Raw genomic sequence first — 13,987 nt, forward strand, 5'->3', positions numbered from 1 at the left:
ATTATTCTGGAAATGTTAATGCAAATTTCACAGAGCAATCTTGACACTAGAACAGCTGTGCATCTGGGAGGTAAAGGGGAAGAAGGGGAGATGGTGGGGTAGGAAAAAGATAAAAGAAAACTGAAAACATTCAAGTATGCTTGCAAGCAGAAGCAATAAATGTTTTAGGTAGATATCCAAGAAACCTTGTCAGTGCTGCTGTGTTACTCTTATTGAGTGTCTGTTGAGGTTTGGTTTTGGCTTGCAGCTTATAAATGCTTTCTGGTACTTGTAATTTATTATTCACCAATATTCATTTGGAACTAGTTTAGAACATCAAAAAGAGTCATTGCAAGTGCTTTTTGTGTTTTGCGATCGATACAGATAGTGACATTACACTTAATTAAACTAGGGTGAAGTGTGCTATATATCTGTAGATCCTCAGGCAGGATTTTAATTTAAGTCTTACACATTCTGTGTGTACTGCAGTTGCAAGTATGAAGAAATAATTTCCTTTTTTTTTTGTCAGTGGAAGTTCAACCTCTTTGTAGACTGCTTAATTTCAGTGCAGTGAGAACTTTTGGTACCTACATGGGTCAATTCTTTTTACTTGCTTAGGATGATGGGTAAGGAATTCAGACCACATCACATTTATATCTAATAGGTTCTGAAGCACAGTAGAAGCAAATTCTTCCCTCTAAGCTGTTTATCTGAATTTCCAAAGAGGAGTAGATGTAATTCCTCCAGTCATTAATTGCTGTTGCCTCATTGAACCACTCAGGAAACAGCAGCAATCTCAAAACCTGGATCTACACAATTTGTGTTCTTTGCCTATCACACTGAAATTACTAAACAGGTAACACATTTTTCATTATTTTCAGTTTGATCATACTGCATGGTGCTACAGTACACTTCAGCCACTACCTGCTATTAATGATTATTATTTCCTCCCTTTTCTGATGATGCTGACACTACTGGGATAAAACCAAAACCAGCATCAGAAGTATGAATGACACCTGGGAGACCCAGCTTACGAAATATTGTGTATATGATCCACCATTTATTGCTGTATCTTGCTGTAACATTTAAATACTGAGAAAGAAATTTTAACAATTTTGAGATAGTTCTGAGAGTTGTGATTTGGTGACAACATTCTTCAAACATGGAAGTGCTGCCTCTTAATGATTGTATCCATGGGATCCACTGGCAGGAATCAGTGGGGGATGTCCTGGCCAGTGCTGGAGTCCCTTCTGACAGTTGTCCTTGCTGAGATTGGAAGGCAGGTAGTTGGTTGGATACCTGCTCAGCAGAAGGACCTACTGTTGTCAGTGCTGACTAAGGACAGCTTCACAAAGGAACAGATCAGTTGTCTTTAGCAGTGATTGGATCACAATCATGCCAGATGCTGAAAGAGTCTATGCCTTTTTTAACTGGAGAAAGAAACAGTATGTTTTGAACCGTATTCTTAACTGACAGAAATCTATGATCTGTTTCATCAAAGCCAGTTCAAGATCAAATACACACTGATTTCATTCCAACTGCTTTAGGTCTGTTGGAGTTTTTCCAATTTACACCCTGTGAGAATTTGGCGCATGCATTTTAAAAGGCAATTAGGCCCTAAAGCAAGAGCAGACTGTGTTATATTTGAATTTCCAACTAAATTCTAAGTAGCAATAAACGTAACATACAGCACAATTATGACTTGCACGCTCTTCTCTCCTTATTTAAAGAAAGGAGAATATTTTCTACATTTTCTTCTTTGATCTCTCTGAGCATCAGATTTTTAATAGATCATTTGACTCACATTTCTTTTATATGACAGTAATTTTATAGCTTTAATTAAGATGACAGATTGAAATATAAAAAGATAATTAAAAAGATAATTAAAATACAAACTAACATTTAAATTCCTAGGCTAGCAAAGTAACTCTTAAAAATCATTTGAAGTATGTGCTGATATCATCCATGAATTATTAACACTGTAATTAATCACCTATTAATTCATACATTTCTATTGCGTTGGCCTGAGAATAATCATTAATACATGTAAAATCAAACTCTAATCTCAAGTTTTAGTTGACTTTGGTTAAGTGTTATATGAATATCCATATTGTCAAAGCTTTTCTGATGTAAGTAGCACAAATGTTTCATGTTACCTATTTGTAGATGTATAAGCAAGCTGAAGAAAATTAGAAATAAAAATATATAAATTATATATTGGCTATATATTTATATAAGTGGAGTAAATATATGTGTAGTTGTGTGCTTGTGTACCTTTAACAAAGTTTGACAGGAAACAAAATTAAGGCAAGATTCCAGATTGGTAAATTCTTCCTCGAACAAAGGCAATTTTTTGTACCAGAGCAAGTTATTCTAGAAAAAGATTTGGAAATTTATGTTTTCTTGTAATACTTCCATGTTGTTTCTCCCCAAATAGCCATTTCCTCCATTAGAAATTGGGTTGTATATTTAGGATTGATATTAATGTTATTGATGCAGCTCCTCAGAGAGAAGTAAATTACTGGCAAATATGATACTGTGGCAGGATACAAATGAGAGCCCCATTTCTACTTGTGTCAGCACAAATATTTCCCCAGACTTCAATGAGACTGATATTTCACCATGGATCTTTATTAGGTATTCAGAACAATTATGGCAGTTGGAGGAGGCAGATCAGCCTTTTAAGAAACAAGTTTCAAATTACAAGAGTTTCTTATCGGTACACAAGGTATAAGAGACACAGTCCATTATTACAATCATTTTAATGGAATTTTCTACATACTAGTGTTTTAGCACGAAAATCAGGAAGGTATCACACACAGCAGAACAGTCCCATCTTTTGGGGTTTTTCACTGTCTCAGGCCTTCTGAATTTTCAATTTTTATTCACAAAAAGAAAATTATCCTATGTGATTTCAATTTTCTGTCTGGAGAGGTTGTTAGCTGGGGCATATAATGGAGTAAATTATGAATAGAACATCTGTTTTCCAAGAAAACATATAAAATTGACTGGATTGTGACTCTGTTGATATTAACCTAGTCATATATATAGATACAGGATAGATACATGGATATAAACCTATCCGTGATGATTGATAGATTTGTCAAGCATGTGCAGCCTTTGTTCTCATTCCTTAAATAAAATCAGCAAACCAATTAGTGAACAGAATAAAATGCAGAGTCAGAGACATACAGAAAGGATTCTAGTTCTCAGAATTATTCTTGTAGAAATCCCTCTGTATCTTTGCACAGTTGAGGAATGATTTCACATTGCATTCACAATTCCATTCAGGATAGGATATTGCACTACATGGGAACTGATTAAATATAATGCAACACAAGTGATGCAATGACATATAACCTAATCTGTATTAAAGGGCATGCACTGGCATTAGTCTAGAAACATTGGGTCAGTGTGGTATTCATATCAGAGTTTACTGGCCAATACTATGACTCAAATATATTTATCAGAAATTTGAGCGTAAAGAATTTCTACTTAATTGTATCTGTTCTGAAATACAACAGTTTCACTGCTTTTTCACTTTACTGTAATAGTGAAGCTCAACTCTTTTTATATTGTTTATTCCCACTATATGTTGAGTCACACTGAGATCCAGTGTAATCTATTCTCCTATGTTTCAATGCCTTGCAGTATTTGATAAGCAAGTTGTCCCAGAAAATTCCATTGTGCTAATCCTGTTAGAACACAGCATGAATATGGATTAATGTTTTTCCCAAGGAAAGAGTTACCTCCCTTTCATGTCTTTTCTTTAGTTTTGATACTACTAGATTTGGAAATACACTTCACAGATGCTTGGTCAACATTTGCTGGACTAGATCTTACTTAAGCAGAGAAGGCAAGCAGCCACTACCAGTATTGTACTGTCAGTGTCATCTGCAGACTGAGAAGTAGCTGAGTCAGATTTCCCACAGGTTCTTCCTACAGTTAGTGGAAATGTGTTTTGTTTATTAAATGCCACAGTTTTTTATCTGTAGAGAAGATTTTGTAGTGTTTCAAGTTCATGTTAATCCCAGCAGTTACAGAAGAGATGCTTGGTACTAGGTAAGGTTTGTCCTGGTGCAGAAAACATCCACACAAAAAGCTGGTTTGAGTTGCAAAGAAAAATTATTGTACTAGAAATGTAAAGTTGACTGCTCACAACTCATATTGATTTGCTTCTTTCTGATGAATGAAGTTTTTCTTTTCAGACAATCAAAGGAAAATAAGAAAGACGTTTCTGATAATTTTTGGAGCTGGGAATGTTCTTTTGACTGGATGACCACCATTTCTCAGAACTATGACACTGCAGGAAAGGTTAGAATTTGTCAAAGGGGTCAACAGATGGGGAGCATTCAAAGGAGAACCAGACACATCTTTTCTTAGATCTGACAATGGGTCATGAACATGACCTCAGCATACAACAGTTCCAACAGTGAGCACTGATTGCCAGTGCAGCTCAGTGGCATTGAAAGGTATTTTATAAATTACTGTAATTTAAAAATATGGAGGCCACTTGCTTTTCTCTCAGCTCATTTATTTTAGATCTTTTAGAAAGAAACTTGCAGTAGTATAAAAACTATGCCTAAGCCAAAAGTATCCTGACTCCAAGTGTAGCAGGTAACAGGTGATGAAGGACATATGTGGTGGCTCTTCTCTGTAAACATTTCCAGCCTCCCTTAATTTGAAAGATTATTCAAAGCAGTGCAAGTAAAATCTAAATCTGAAATAACATAATGCAAAAAATAGGATCCTTTTTGATTACTTTTTCATTAAAAAAATGTGATATATTTAAGACTGAATTACTAAATACTCATCTATAGAAACATGTATTGTGTCCATTTTAATTTGTTCAGGGAAAATTATACTTATCCATTCAGACTAAAATTACTGTCCAAAGTACATCCAAAATTCAGTAAAATACTGCACAGCTTCCCTGAAGTAACTTAGGTAATGGAAAACAAATTACCTGAAGTGGAGAAGAGTGAACCCTGGTAGACACCTGATACATACTATAATGTCAGCAAAGGGATGATTTTTCCCTTATGCCAAGGCTGAGAATAGAAACACAGTAATAGCAGGAAAATGATGCAAGGAAGACATTAAAAATTATCAGGAATAAATAAACTGAATTTCTGGAGCTTTGAGGCATGCCACAAAGGACTGATATGCTAACTTTTATCCAGCAATACTAGAAGAATTAGACAACCATACAAATGAATATTTTTTTCTGATTTTTACCAAATACTGCAGTGCTGGGGAATTCTAATGTCCTGGGAAGATGCTGCTATTGTGTCAGAAGTGGTTTCACAGTATGTCTTGGGAATAGATAGGTGATTTCGCAGAGCTTGTTCCAGAGAAAAATGCATCATGGAAAGTGCATCATGGAAAAGGGTTTAGCATGGCAAATGAAGGCCAGACAACATCATTACATTAAAAAAAAAAAAAAATTGTTGCCAGATGTCTGCCTTTTCTGACACTGTCAGGTTGCTTGGTGAGAGACATGGCATTTGTGATATATTTGATGTAGCCCTATGCTGAAATACATAAGGCTGTGCATGAAGAGCATGATATGCTGCTGCATCATCAGAGGAATATCATATAAGGTAGTTCTAAGTACCGTCTGCAAAATCAGTGAGAGCTCTCTTCAAATTGAAAAATATTCAAAGCAGAACTTCAAGCATGACCTAAGGTTGAAAAAAACTCATAAGCAGTTGTGCCTAACAAAAAGTTTAATATGTTATTTCTACATCTATCTAAGTTGTTTGTACAAGGTATTTTTAATAATTAAAAAGTTGTGATCTAAAAGGAAAAGAAGCTTTTTTTTTTTTAAGTGTTGGAATCTGAAAAAAAACCCCAAGTATTAAAAATTACATTTCGGATTAACAGTTTGCATAGCTACCACTCAGAACAGCTCAGGAACATGGCTGTACACTTTCCAAAATTGCCAAACATTTAGGCTTGCTGTGGAGAGCCACAAAGATGCTCCAAAGCTGGGGAAAGTGAGTATTTAGCCATTGAAGTAAAACTTTAAAGCTGCACAGTGTCCCATCACATTGCCGCAGCCCTGCTTTTACAGCCAGATGATGCATGTTTGGTAATTGGCACAGACCTTCTCCAGGACCTCTTAAATAGGTCTGATTTTCTCAGCTAGCCCACTTTATGAAGAGTATTAGTTCAAACAGGGGGTATTAACATGTTGGTTTGGCAGTTTGCATTGCCTCAGTTGTGAGTGAAGAAGGGGTGGAGGCCTGAAAGAGCACACTCTTGAGTCTTCAGACAAGTGGGTTCAGTTCTCTGCTGTTTACCAAGTTTTTCATATGACACGGCAGTAACTGAAGTGAAAATCTCAATACCTGCATGTCGCCCTGTTCTTTTAAAAGTTTTAAAGTTCTTTTAAAAGAAGTTTTCTATGCCTTCTGATGTTTACATATTTCTACTGGAGTTCTCATGCACTGTTCATGTAAATAATGATTGTTTTGCATTATTTTTTGTAAAAAAAGAAAACTGATAGACTGTTAGTTTAACCAGTGTGGTTGGAGAGGTGGCAATTTCACCCTCCAATCCACTGTCACTTTTAGAATTCTATATATTGGAAGGTCAGAAATAAAACTTCCTCTTTTCCTTCTTTTACATCTTGAGTAAATGCGCGAGTTATTTCATGTCGTAGTGCAACCACCTGCACCTTTTTTTTTTTTCCAGTAAGGTTTTGCAAACCCATAACTTTCTGGTCCATGCCAAGCTCATGTCCAGAATTGTGTCCAATCACATAATTAAGATGGCAGAGCAAAAAGCTGCTATAGGGGTGAAGTAGGTTTTTTTTAAACAATCATATCACAAGAACTGAACTCAGAATAAGACAGATCCCAAACTCTACTGGTTAGTGATCCACAAAAGGCATTTACTTCAGGAGCACAGTCTGTTGTGCCTAACCTTGCAGATGCCTGCTTGATCCAAGAACCCAAAAGTAATTCCCATTTGCGTTCAGAATGAAAGCTGAAGCTTGCAGAGGGCCTTCAGACATCTGAAAAAAAGGCCCTCACATCTGAGCCTGTGAGTGCCTCATCTTGGAGCAAGAGTGAACCAGGTTTGGTTTGTACATCTGCCTGCAGGAATTCAGCTGCATGTGCCCAGTTCTCAGATGTCTGGAGATCAGACTCCACTACACTGCAGTGAGAGACAAGCCCAGCAGCTCTGCCTGATGCCGATTGTCATGGCAGAGCACGATTACCTTCATGTAACAGAAAGAGCTAGCTCAACATTACAGGTTACATAGTTCAGCAGGGATATCTGTACAAGAAAGAACCTATTCCACTAACTGAAAAATCCTGAAAAGTCTCTGGAGCTAAGATCTAGATGTTTCCTTTTTCTTTCTTTTTTTTTTTTCCAACATATAGTCAAATGTATCTTTGTATTTCCAGTATGAAAGCAGTGGCTAAAAGCAAGGTGTGCACAGGACCCTGTAGTTAGTTCAGGGAAAACTCAGCCCAAAAGAAAACAGCATTTAAGGGCCAGTCAGTGCTGGATCCTTGAGTCTCCAGTCAAAAGTACTCATCCTTCTCCATGAACAGTACTGGTAAATCTGGTGCCTATTTCAGTGCTGTAAGTTCCTCTCTGGCAGCTTGGTACCTAAAGAGCTTTCTGGAACTAGTCCCATGTTCTTTCCTAAGGGGCCAGAGGCTGAATCAAATGTCAGTTCAGGTATCACATCAGCTGGGCTCTGCAATTCTGGTGTGCAGTATCTTGGCTGATGGGGTGTACAATTCCACTTAGCTTAACTTGTTCTGCAAAGAGGGTTACATCATATAAATTTGTGGGTTTTGTCAGCCAAGAGCTGACAAAACCCACCCCAGCTGACACTGGGGCCCTACTGACTCAAAGTAACTTTACTAGGAAGTTGCCCCTTACCAGTGAGATTTACAAGTGGGGTACAGATATCACAGCAAATTCAGGCTGAATTGTGATGTCAGAAGGCTGAATGCAAGATCAGAGTGGGTTGGGTTGGAAGGGGCATTATTTATTAATTATATCAGATATATTTATTAATTATATTATCATATATTAATTCCAGCCCGTTGACACGGGTAGGGATATATACCATGTTGCTCAAAACCCCATCCAACCTGGCTTTGGGTAATTGATCCTCTGGAGTTGCATTGATGGGGAACATGGAACTGCCATTATTTAATATCAAATAGATTCTCTCTGTCCTAGACACAAGCCTTACAGAATGATGCAGTTCAGTTTTGGTTTGGGGTTTTTTTTTTTGGTCAGACTAATATACTTTACAGAGGTATTTGGTGTACATACCTAGATCTGTAAAATACCTTCAAGCAATCTGAGAACAAGGTGCAGTAGAAGTAGGGGGAAAAAAGCCCTACAAATTTTAACAAATGCACTTTTTGCCAACCTATTACACATCTGCTCACAGAGAAAACTGTTATTCCACCAGTACAGCAGCTTTATGTGTAGTTATTTCAGAATGAACTCTAATCATTGCTTTGTAGATATATTTTTATATTTGTGCAAATGAGTGAAATGTTCATGGAAATCATACATGTGCAATTCCAAAAGTGCATGCCTGTAAATCATGTGATGCTAATGGTTGTCACTGTGTCTGTATTTTAGTTGGAATTATTCTAAACCCTGAGAAGAATATGAATAATTCAATGTACATTCTAAACCATAAGCCCAATTTGCAATGGAATTGAATTTTTTCTCTGCAGTCCAGCTTTCAGTGGATCAGCAGTGAAGTTACAGACTTCTCTTTTTTGTTGTTGTTGTTTTGGGGTTTTTTTGTTTGGGTGTTTTTGTTTGTTTGGGGATTTTGGGGGATTTTTTAAAGTGTATTAATGACAAAACTAGGCTCTTAAACTACTTCCTCTGGCATCAGTGGCTCAAACATAGCTGTGTTGCACTTTTTAGCAACCAAATTAATTCCACATGAAGAGAAAAGCTATTCACTCTTTTCCTTTTTCAAACTTTGCAGACGTCTTGCAGGAAATGGCTTGACATACATTCCTAAGGGAGCATTTGCTGGCCTTTTCAGTCTTAAAGTGCTGTAAGTAAACTGCGTGTTGTTTGATATATTTCTGATTTCCTAAATGCTCTAGGGAACTAATTAACCAGTGAAGTTTTGATCATGTAAATTACATATTTTGATCAACTCATTTTGAACAATTCAATTGAAGATACATATGAACATCATTAAATCTTTGTTTTTTCAAATAGAAAGTATCCTAAATAAAAGTTGGAAAACATTAATAGCCTTCTAAAAACATCTTGCTCATCAAGGAGATGTCTCTGTACAATATTAAAGGTAAAAATTGATTCAATTAATAGTTTCTTTAATTATCTCAAAAGTCTGATTTCAGCTGAACTTTTCATTATCACATAAAACTGGGGGTTTTCTTTTCTTGAAAGACATGGGGAAAAAACATTATTGTATACAACACAATGTAATTTAAAACAGTTCATATTTCATATATTGTTATTTGCAATGTAATGACTATTAGATAAATTATATAAAATATTACAAAATTGTATTATTTGGAGTAATAAGATATACTTACTAAAAATACTAGCAGGCTACATGTCACAGTGTTTACACTAGAGGGGATCTTTGCCCATGTAAATTGTATTATTATATAGAAACTATTATTATTAGCAAGAACACTGGCCTCTTAGGCAGTGTCAAGCCAGGCCTGATTCTACTGTACTGCACAAATCTCTACTGAAAAAATACTTAGCAGGAAAAGAAGTATGAAGAGATTCCCACTCCATCTACTTCTAAGTTGGCAAGCTCTAGCTCTTATTGGCCCAAGAAGATTTAGGCCTGCCAGAAATTATTTCATTTACAATGACCCATTGAATATGCCTCTTTTTGAAGCAACACATGCTACTTCAGATTTATCTACATAGAATATTTATATATGTAGGAGTTGGTCCAAACCAGGGTGTTAGGTAGTATGAATGAAACCATATTCAAAAGGAGGAAAATACTCTTTAGGAGTGGAAAGTGATTTTGCAATCTTTGCAAGGTAAACTATGTGATATTTGATAAAAAATATTTGTAAAGTCATTGCTAGCAACCTTTGGGTTGAGAAAATTTATTTCACTGAAAAAATATTAGAAATCTATTTATAGACCTAAAATTTTATTCAAACTAAATCATAAATGTCTCACATAGGTAAGAATTTGCCATTGTTGCATTTTCCTGAGTAAGGATTTCAAGAGTCAGTCCTTGGCAGCTTTATCAGAATAGAATCACTTCAGAAGGAGAACAATATCAGTGCATGAGAATGAAAATTTCAGAATCACTGGAGGCAATTAGGAAGTTTTAAGCCCTATTGAAAGCAAATGAGATTTATTCTTTTAACTTACTTAGGTGCTTTGAAAATCCTGCTCAAAGCTGATGGCTGGCTGTTAACAAAGTTAATATGCTACAGGTATTTGTTTGCTTTGAAGAGAGTGGGCCTTTGACAGGGGCAAGGGAATGAACTGTTGTGTAACTTTCTTTGTAATCTTGAAGTAGGACTAGTACAAAGAAAGTAAGCATGGAAGGAAATTTGCAGTAAAAAGAAATTGTCTTTACTGTGGTGATTCTGGCTTTTGTGCTACTCAAAATGCAGGATGCTGCAGAATAACCAGCTACGCCAGGTTCCCACCGAAGCACTGCAGAACCTGCGCAGCCTGCAGTCTCTGTGAGTACACCTGATTAATCAATTTGCAACCTTGCATGAGCAGTAATACGCAATTACCTAATAATTATCTGTTAATATTGCTTTGTAATGTGCTGAATCAACCTTTTCTTTTAATTCTCTTTGAGCTGCTATTCAAGAGAATTGTACTGTCAATTAAACATCAAAAGTGATTGATTTCATTCCAGTAATTTCATGTCACTGGCAGCTTCATTGCAGCATTATAGACTGGTTCAACATCTGAGAAGAAACTCCTTGGCCTGCAATGCTTTCTGTCAAGAACATGGTTTCTTGTTAGTATTCTTTTCGAGGGAAGAGAAGGAATCCCAAATTACTCCTTTTTTTTTTTTTTTCATTTGGTGTAATTTTTTTCTTTTTAAGCACTATGGTAAATGCTAATAACTCATGAACCAGTGTGTACTGAAAGATACTTAATTATATTCTGTGCTTCAGGCAGGCCTCTGTATTTTATAGCTCTTGACTGTCCATGCTGATTCAGTCCACAAGCTTCAGTTTTAACAGAACTGCTGCCAGAACTGTTAGACCAAGAGTGAAGATTAGCTGCTTGGTGGTATGAATAAAATTATTTTGATGTGCTTCTGCCCTATAAGAATGGTTGCACCAGGTCATGCTAGTAGCTGACCTAGCCCAGCATCCAGCCTGCAATAAGAGGTGCCAAAGGAAAACAAGAAGGTACAGCAAAGAGTATAATACTGCTTTGGTAAACTGTTCAGCAGCCAGAGATTTGTGCTCAGGGACTCACTGAGTCTATTGTGGCTTTGATAGCTAAAGAGTTTTCTTCTATGGGTTTGTACCATTGCAGTTTGAGCCAGTGAAACACTCATGATTTTTTGGGACATCATATCTGCTGATTGGGTAGCATGGTGAGGAACCTTCTGATATGTACTTGGAACTTTTTTCACCACATTTGATGTTCTCTGCAGCATCAGGACAAAGTAGAAGCAGCAGTTCAGTATTCATATACACCAGATTTATATGCCTCTCTTGTATCTCCATTAGTCAATTTTTCAGATGTAATCTGTTAGGATTGTCTCTCGTGGAAGTTTTCCATTCCTCTGTCATCCTTGTCATGTTGCTGAACTCTTTTTCAGTTCTCATGTATTTGATCTGAGTTGAGTGAAGGAGAGATAAGCCCTGTACAGAGTGTTTAAAGTGCTTGTCACCATGGGTTTATAGAGGGCAAAAATTGATGGGTTTTTGTTTGCTTTCCTACTAATTCAAAACTTTGTTTTGTGTGACTTTTTTAACCTTTTCTGAATACTAAGCTGTTATTTTCATTCTTATTGCAATTCTCCCTCAGTGTCTCTCTTGACACCTATCTATACCGGACTTCATCTACCAATGTTCTTGTTCAGGCACTTCGGCAGCAAGAGTTTCTTCTGCTACACTTGCAGTTCATTTTTTGAAACCACAAAGATGTTTTTGCTGTCTAAACAGAGGATGCAGTAAACTGAGTTAGTTTCTCAACTACCCACAAAATTGTATTGTTGCCTGATACAAAAAAAAAAATCACAAAATTTTCTAGAGGAGCTACTGATTTTGAATCAGCAACATGAAATAGCTAGATGATTGAAAACAGAAAAGCATTTCTTTGTTCAGAGGAAAATGTCAAATTACTCTTCTCTATGCTTTAGTTGACCACCTTATATTGTCACAGAATTACTCTCAAGTGAAATTATTTTCCTTAAATTTTACAACATCCAAATAGAGAATTCAATCTAGAAGTTCAAATAGCTTTCACAAGAAATGCTGCTACTATGTGTGCTGATCACCAGCATCACAGGTAAAAGTCTAACATTGGCAAGGATAGAATGAGCATCTTTACCAATCTGGTTAGAGTTGTGTTGGTTGAGAAATGTGCTGTGTTGAAGAATTATTTTTTTTTGTGTAAGTAAAGAAGTTCCACTAGAACGTTAATATATTTTATATACATTTTGTTCAGCCAAAATCTGAAGACCAGAATTAATGAAATTAGTTCATTTTCAGAAAAATAATGTAATCTTTGTATAATTTATACTACAAAGACTCACATTACACTGTAATAGCTCCCATGTTCTTATGCCTGTCTTGAACTACATTTGCCTCCTTAATATACAAAGCGTTTGTTAAGGTTTCTAAAGGTGAAACAGCCCTAAGAATTAATTACCTTATAATTGTTATTTGGTCAGTGCCTTTTTTCTTTATTGACCAGACACAGACAGAAATATCTCAGCCATATACTTTTGAGGTTACAGTTCTTTCCTTTGATCTTTGAAAAAGTCATGAGAAAATTCTGGTCTAGTGACTATATTAGGTTTTGTTTCTGCTAAACAAACAAAAAAATCTTGCTGAGATCACATCACTCTATACACATTCTGGACCAAAACATGATAAGCCAAGCCAACAAGAGTTCCTTTGTTACTCTGAAAGAGATTGTTGAATTTTCAATACAGTTGCTAAACAAAATTAGAGTCTCACTCAGGGTTTGTTGCAAATGTTTTTTTCCTTGGGTGAAAAAGTTGAAGAAGTAAACTGGAATTTGTGCAGTCTATTTAAAGGACTGAATTAAAACAGAGGGAGAATAGGAATGGTCAGTAGAAAGCTTTAGACAGCTGCCTAGCAGACCCAAGATGGAATGATACGGTTTTGTACAGAAAAACTACTATCACCTGAAAAACGATCACTGGCAAAAGAGACCTCTTTGAGGAAAAGAAAACTATTATTCCTTTGTTTGCTTAAAAGGGGTTGTGCCTGCCAGATAAAGGTATGCACAGATTCAATTTCTTGTTTCATATAGTCTAGGAATTTTCTGTTCACAAGGTTGTTTTGCATTGGTTTCTGATTTACAATAGGAATTATTTCTTGAAGCCTTTGAAATAGCAGGAGTCTTTTCAAGAGTGTAATTAAGAGGTTAAAAGCCTTCTCAAAAGCAGTTTCTGTAAGATAACAACTTCTTCTATTTATTATGCTTAGGTCTGCAGGTGGCATGATTTTTCAAAGCCTCATTAACCCTTTGCTTTAGTTAGCATATATGTGGGGGGGGGGAAAAGCTGGTGATGGGACTCAAACCTCTTCCTTTTGTGGTTTTTCCTCAAGAAAGGCAGTCATGCAAAGGGGTAAGCCATAGCAACTACCTTGATACCTTAATCAATGTGAAGAGTATTATGTTAAAATCCTTTTTATAGACATATCCATGTTTAATTGTGCACAATATGTACATACGCACACATTAATATTCCACATGCACTCATAATGCAAATTCGTCACAAACTTTTGCATCCAGGGTATTTTTAAAATGTTCTCCCTATTAT

The 13,987-nt window shown here is 36.1% G+C and overlaps 1 protein-coding gene across 1 annotated transcript in view; it reads left to right on the forward strand.

The window, feature by feature from the left end:
- The window catches only part of LGR5 (leucine rich repeat containing G protein-coupled receptor 5), a 90,818-nt gene that overhangs the window by 42,613 nt on the left and 34,218 nt on the right, over positions 1 to 13,987 (forward strand). The window contains exons 3-4 of the mRNA XM_031507895.2: positions 8,966 to 9,037; positions 10,608 to 10,679. Of these exons, the coding sequence (XP_031363755.2) occupies positions 8,966 to 9,037; positions 10,608 to 10,679 (144 nt within the window). The remainder of the gene's footprint in view (positions 1 to 8,965; positions 9,038 to 10,607; positions 10,680 to 13,987) is intronic.

Source organism: Lonchura striata, chromosome 5 (assembly GCF_046129695.1).
Source record: "Lonchura striata isolate bLonStr1 chromosome 5, bLonStr1.mat, whole genome shotgun sequence".
Classification (NCBI taxonomy): Eukaryota; Metazoa; Chordata; class Aves; order Passeriformes; family Estrildidae; genus Lonchura; species Lonchura striata.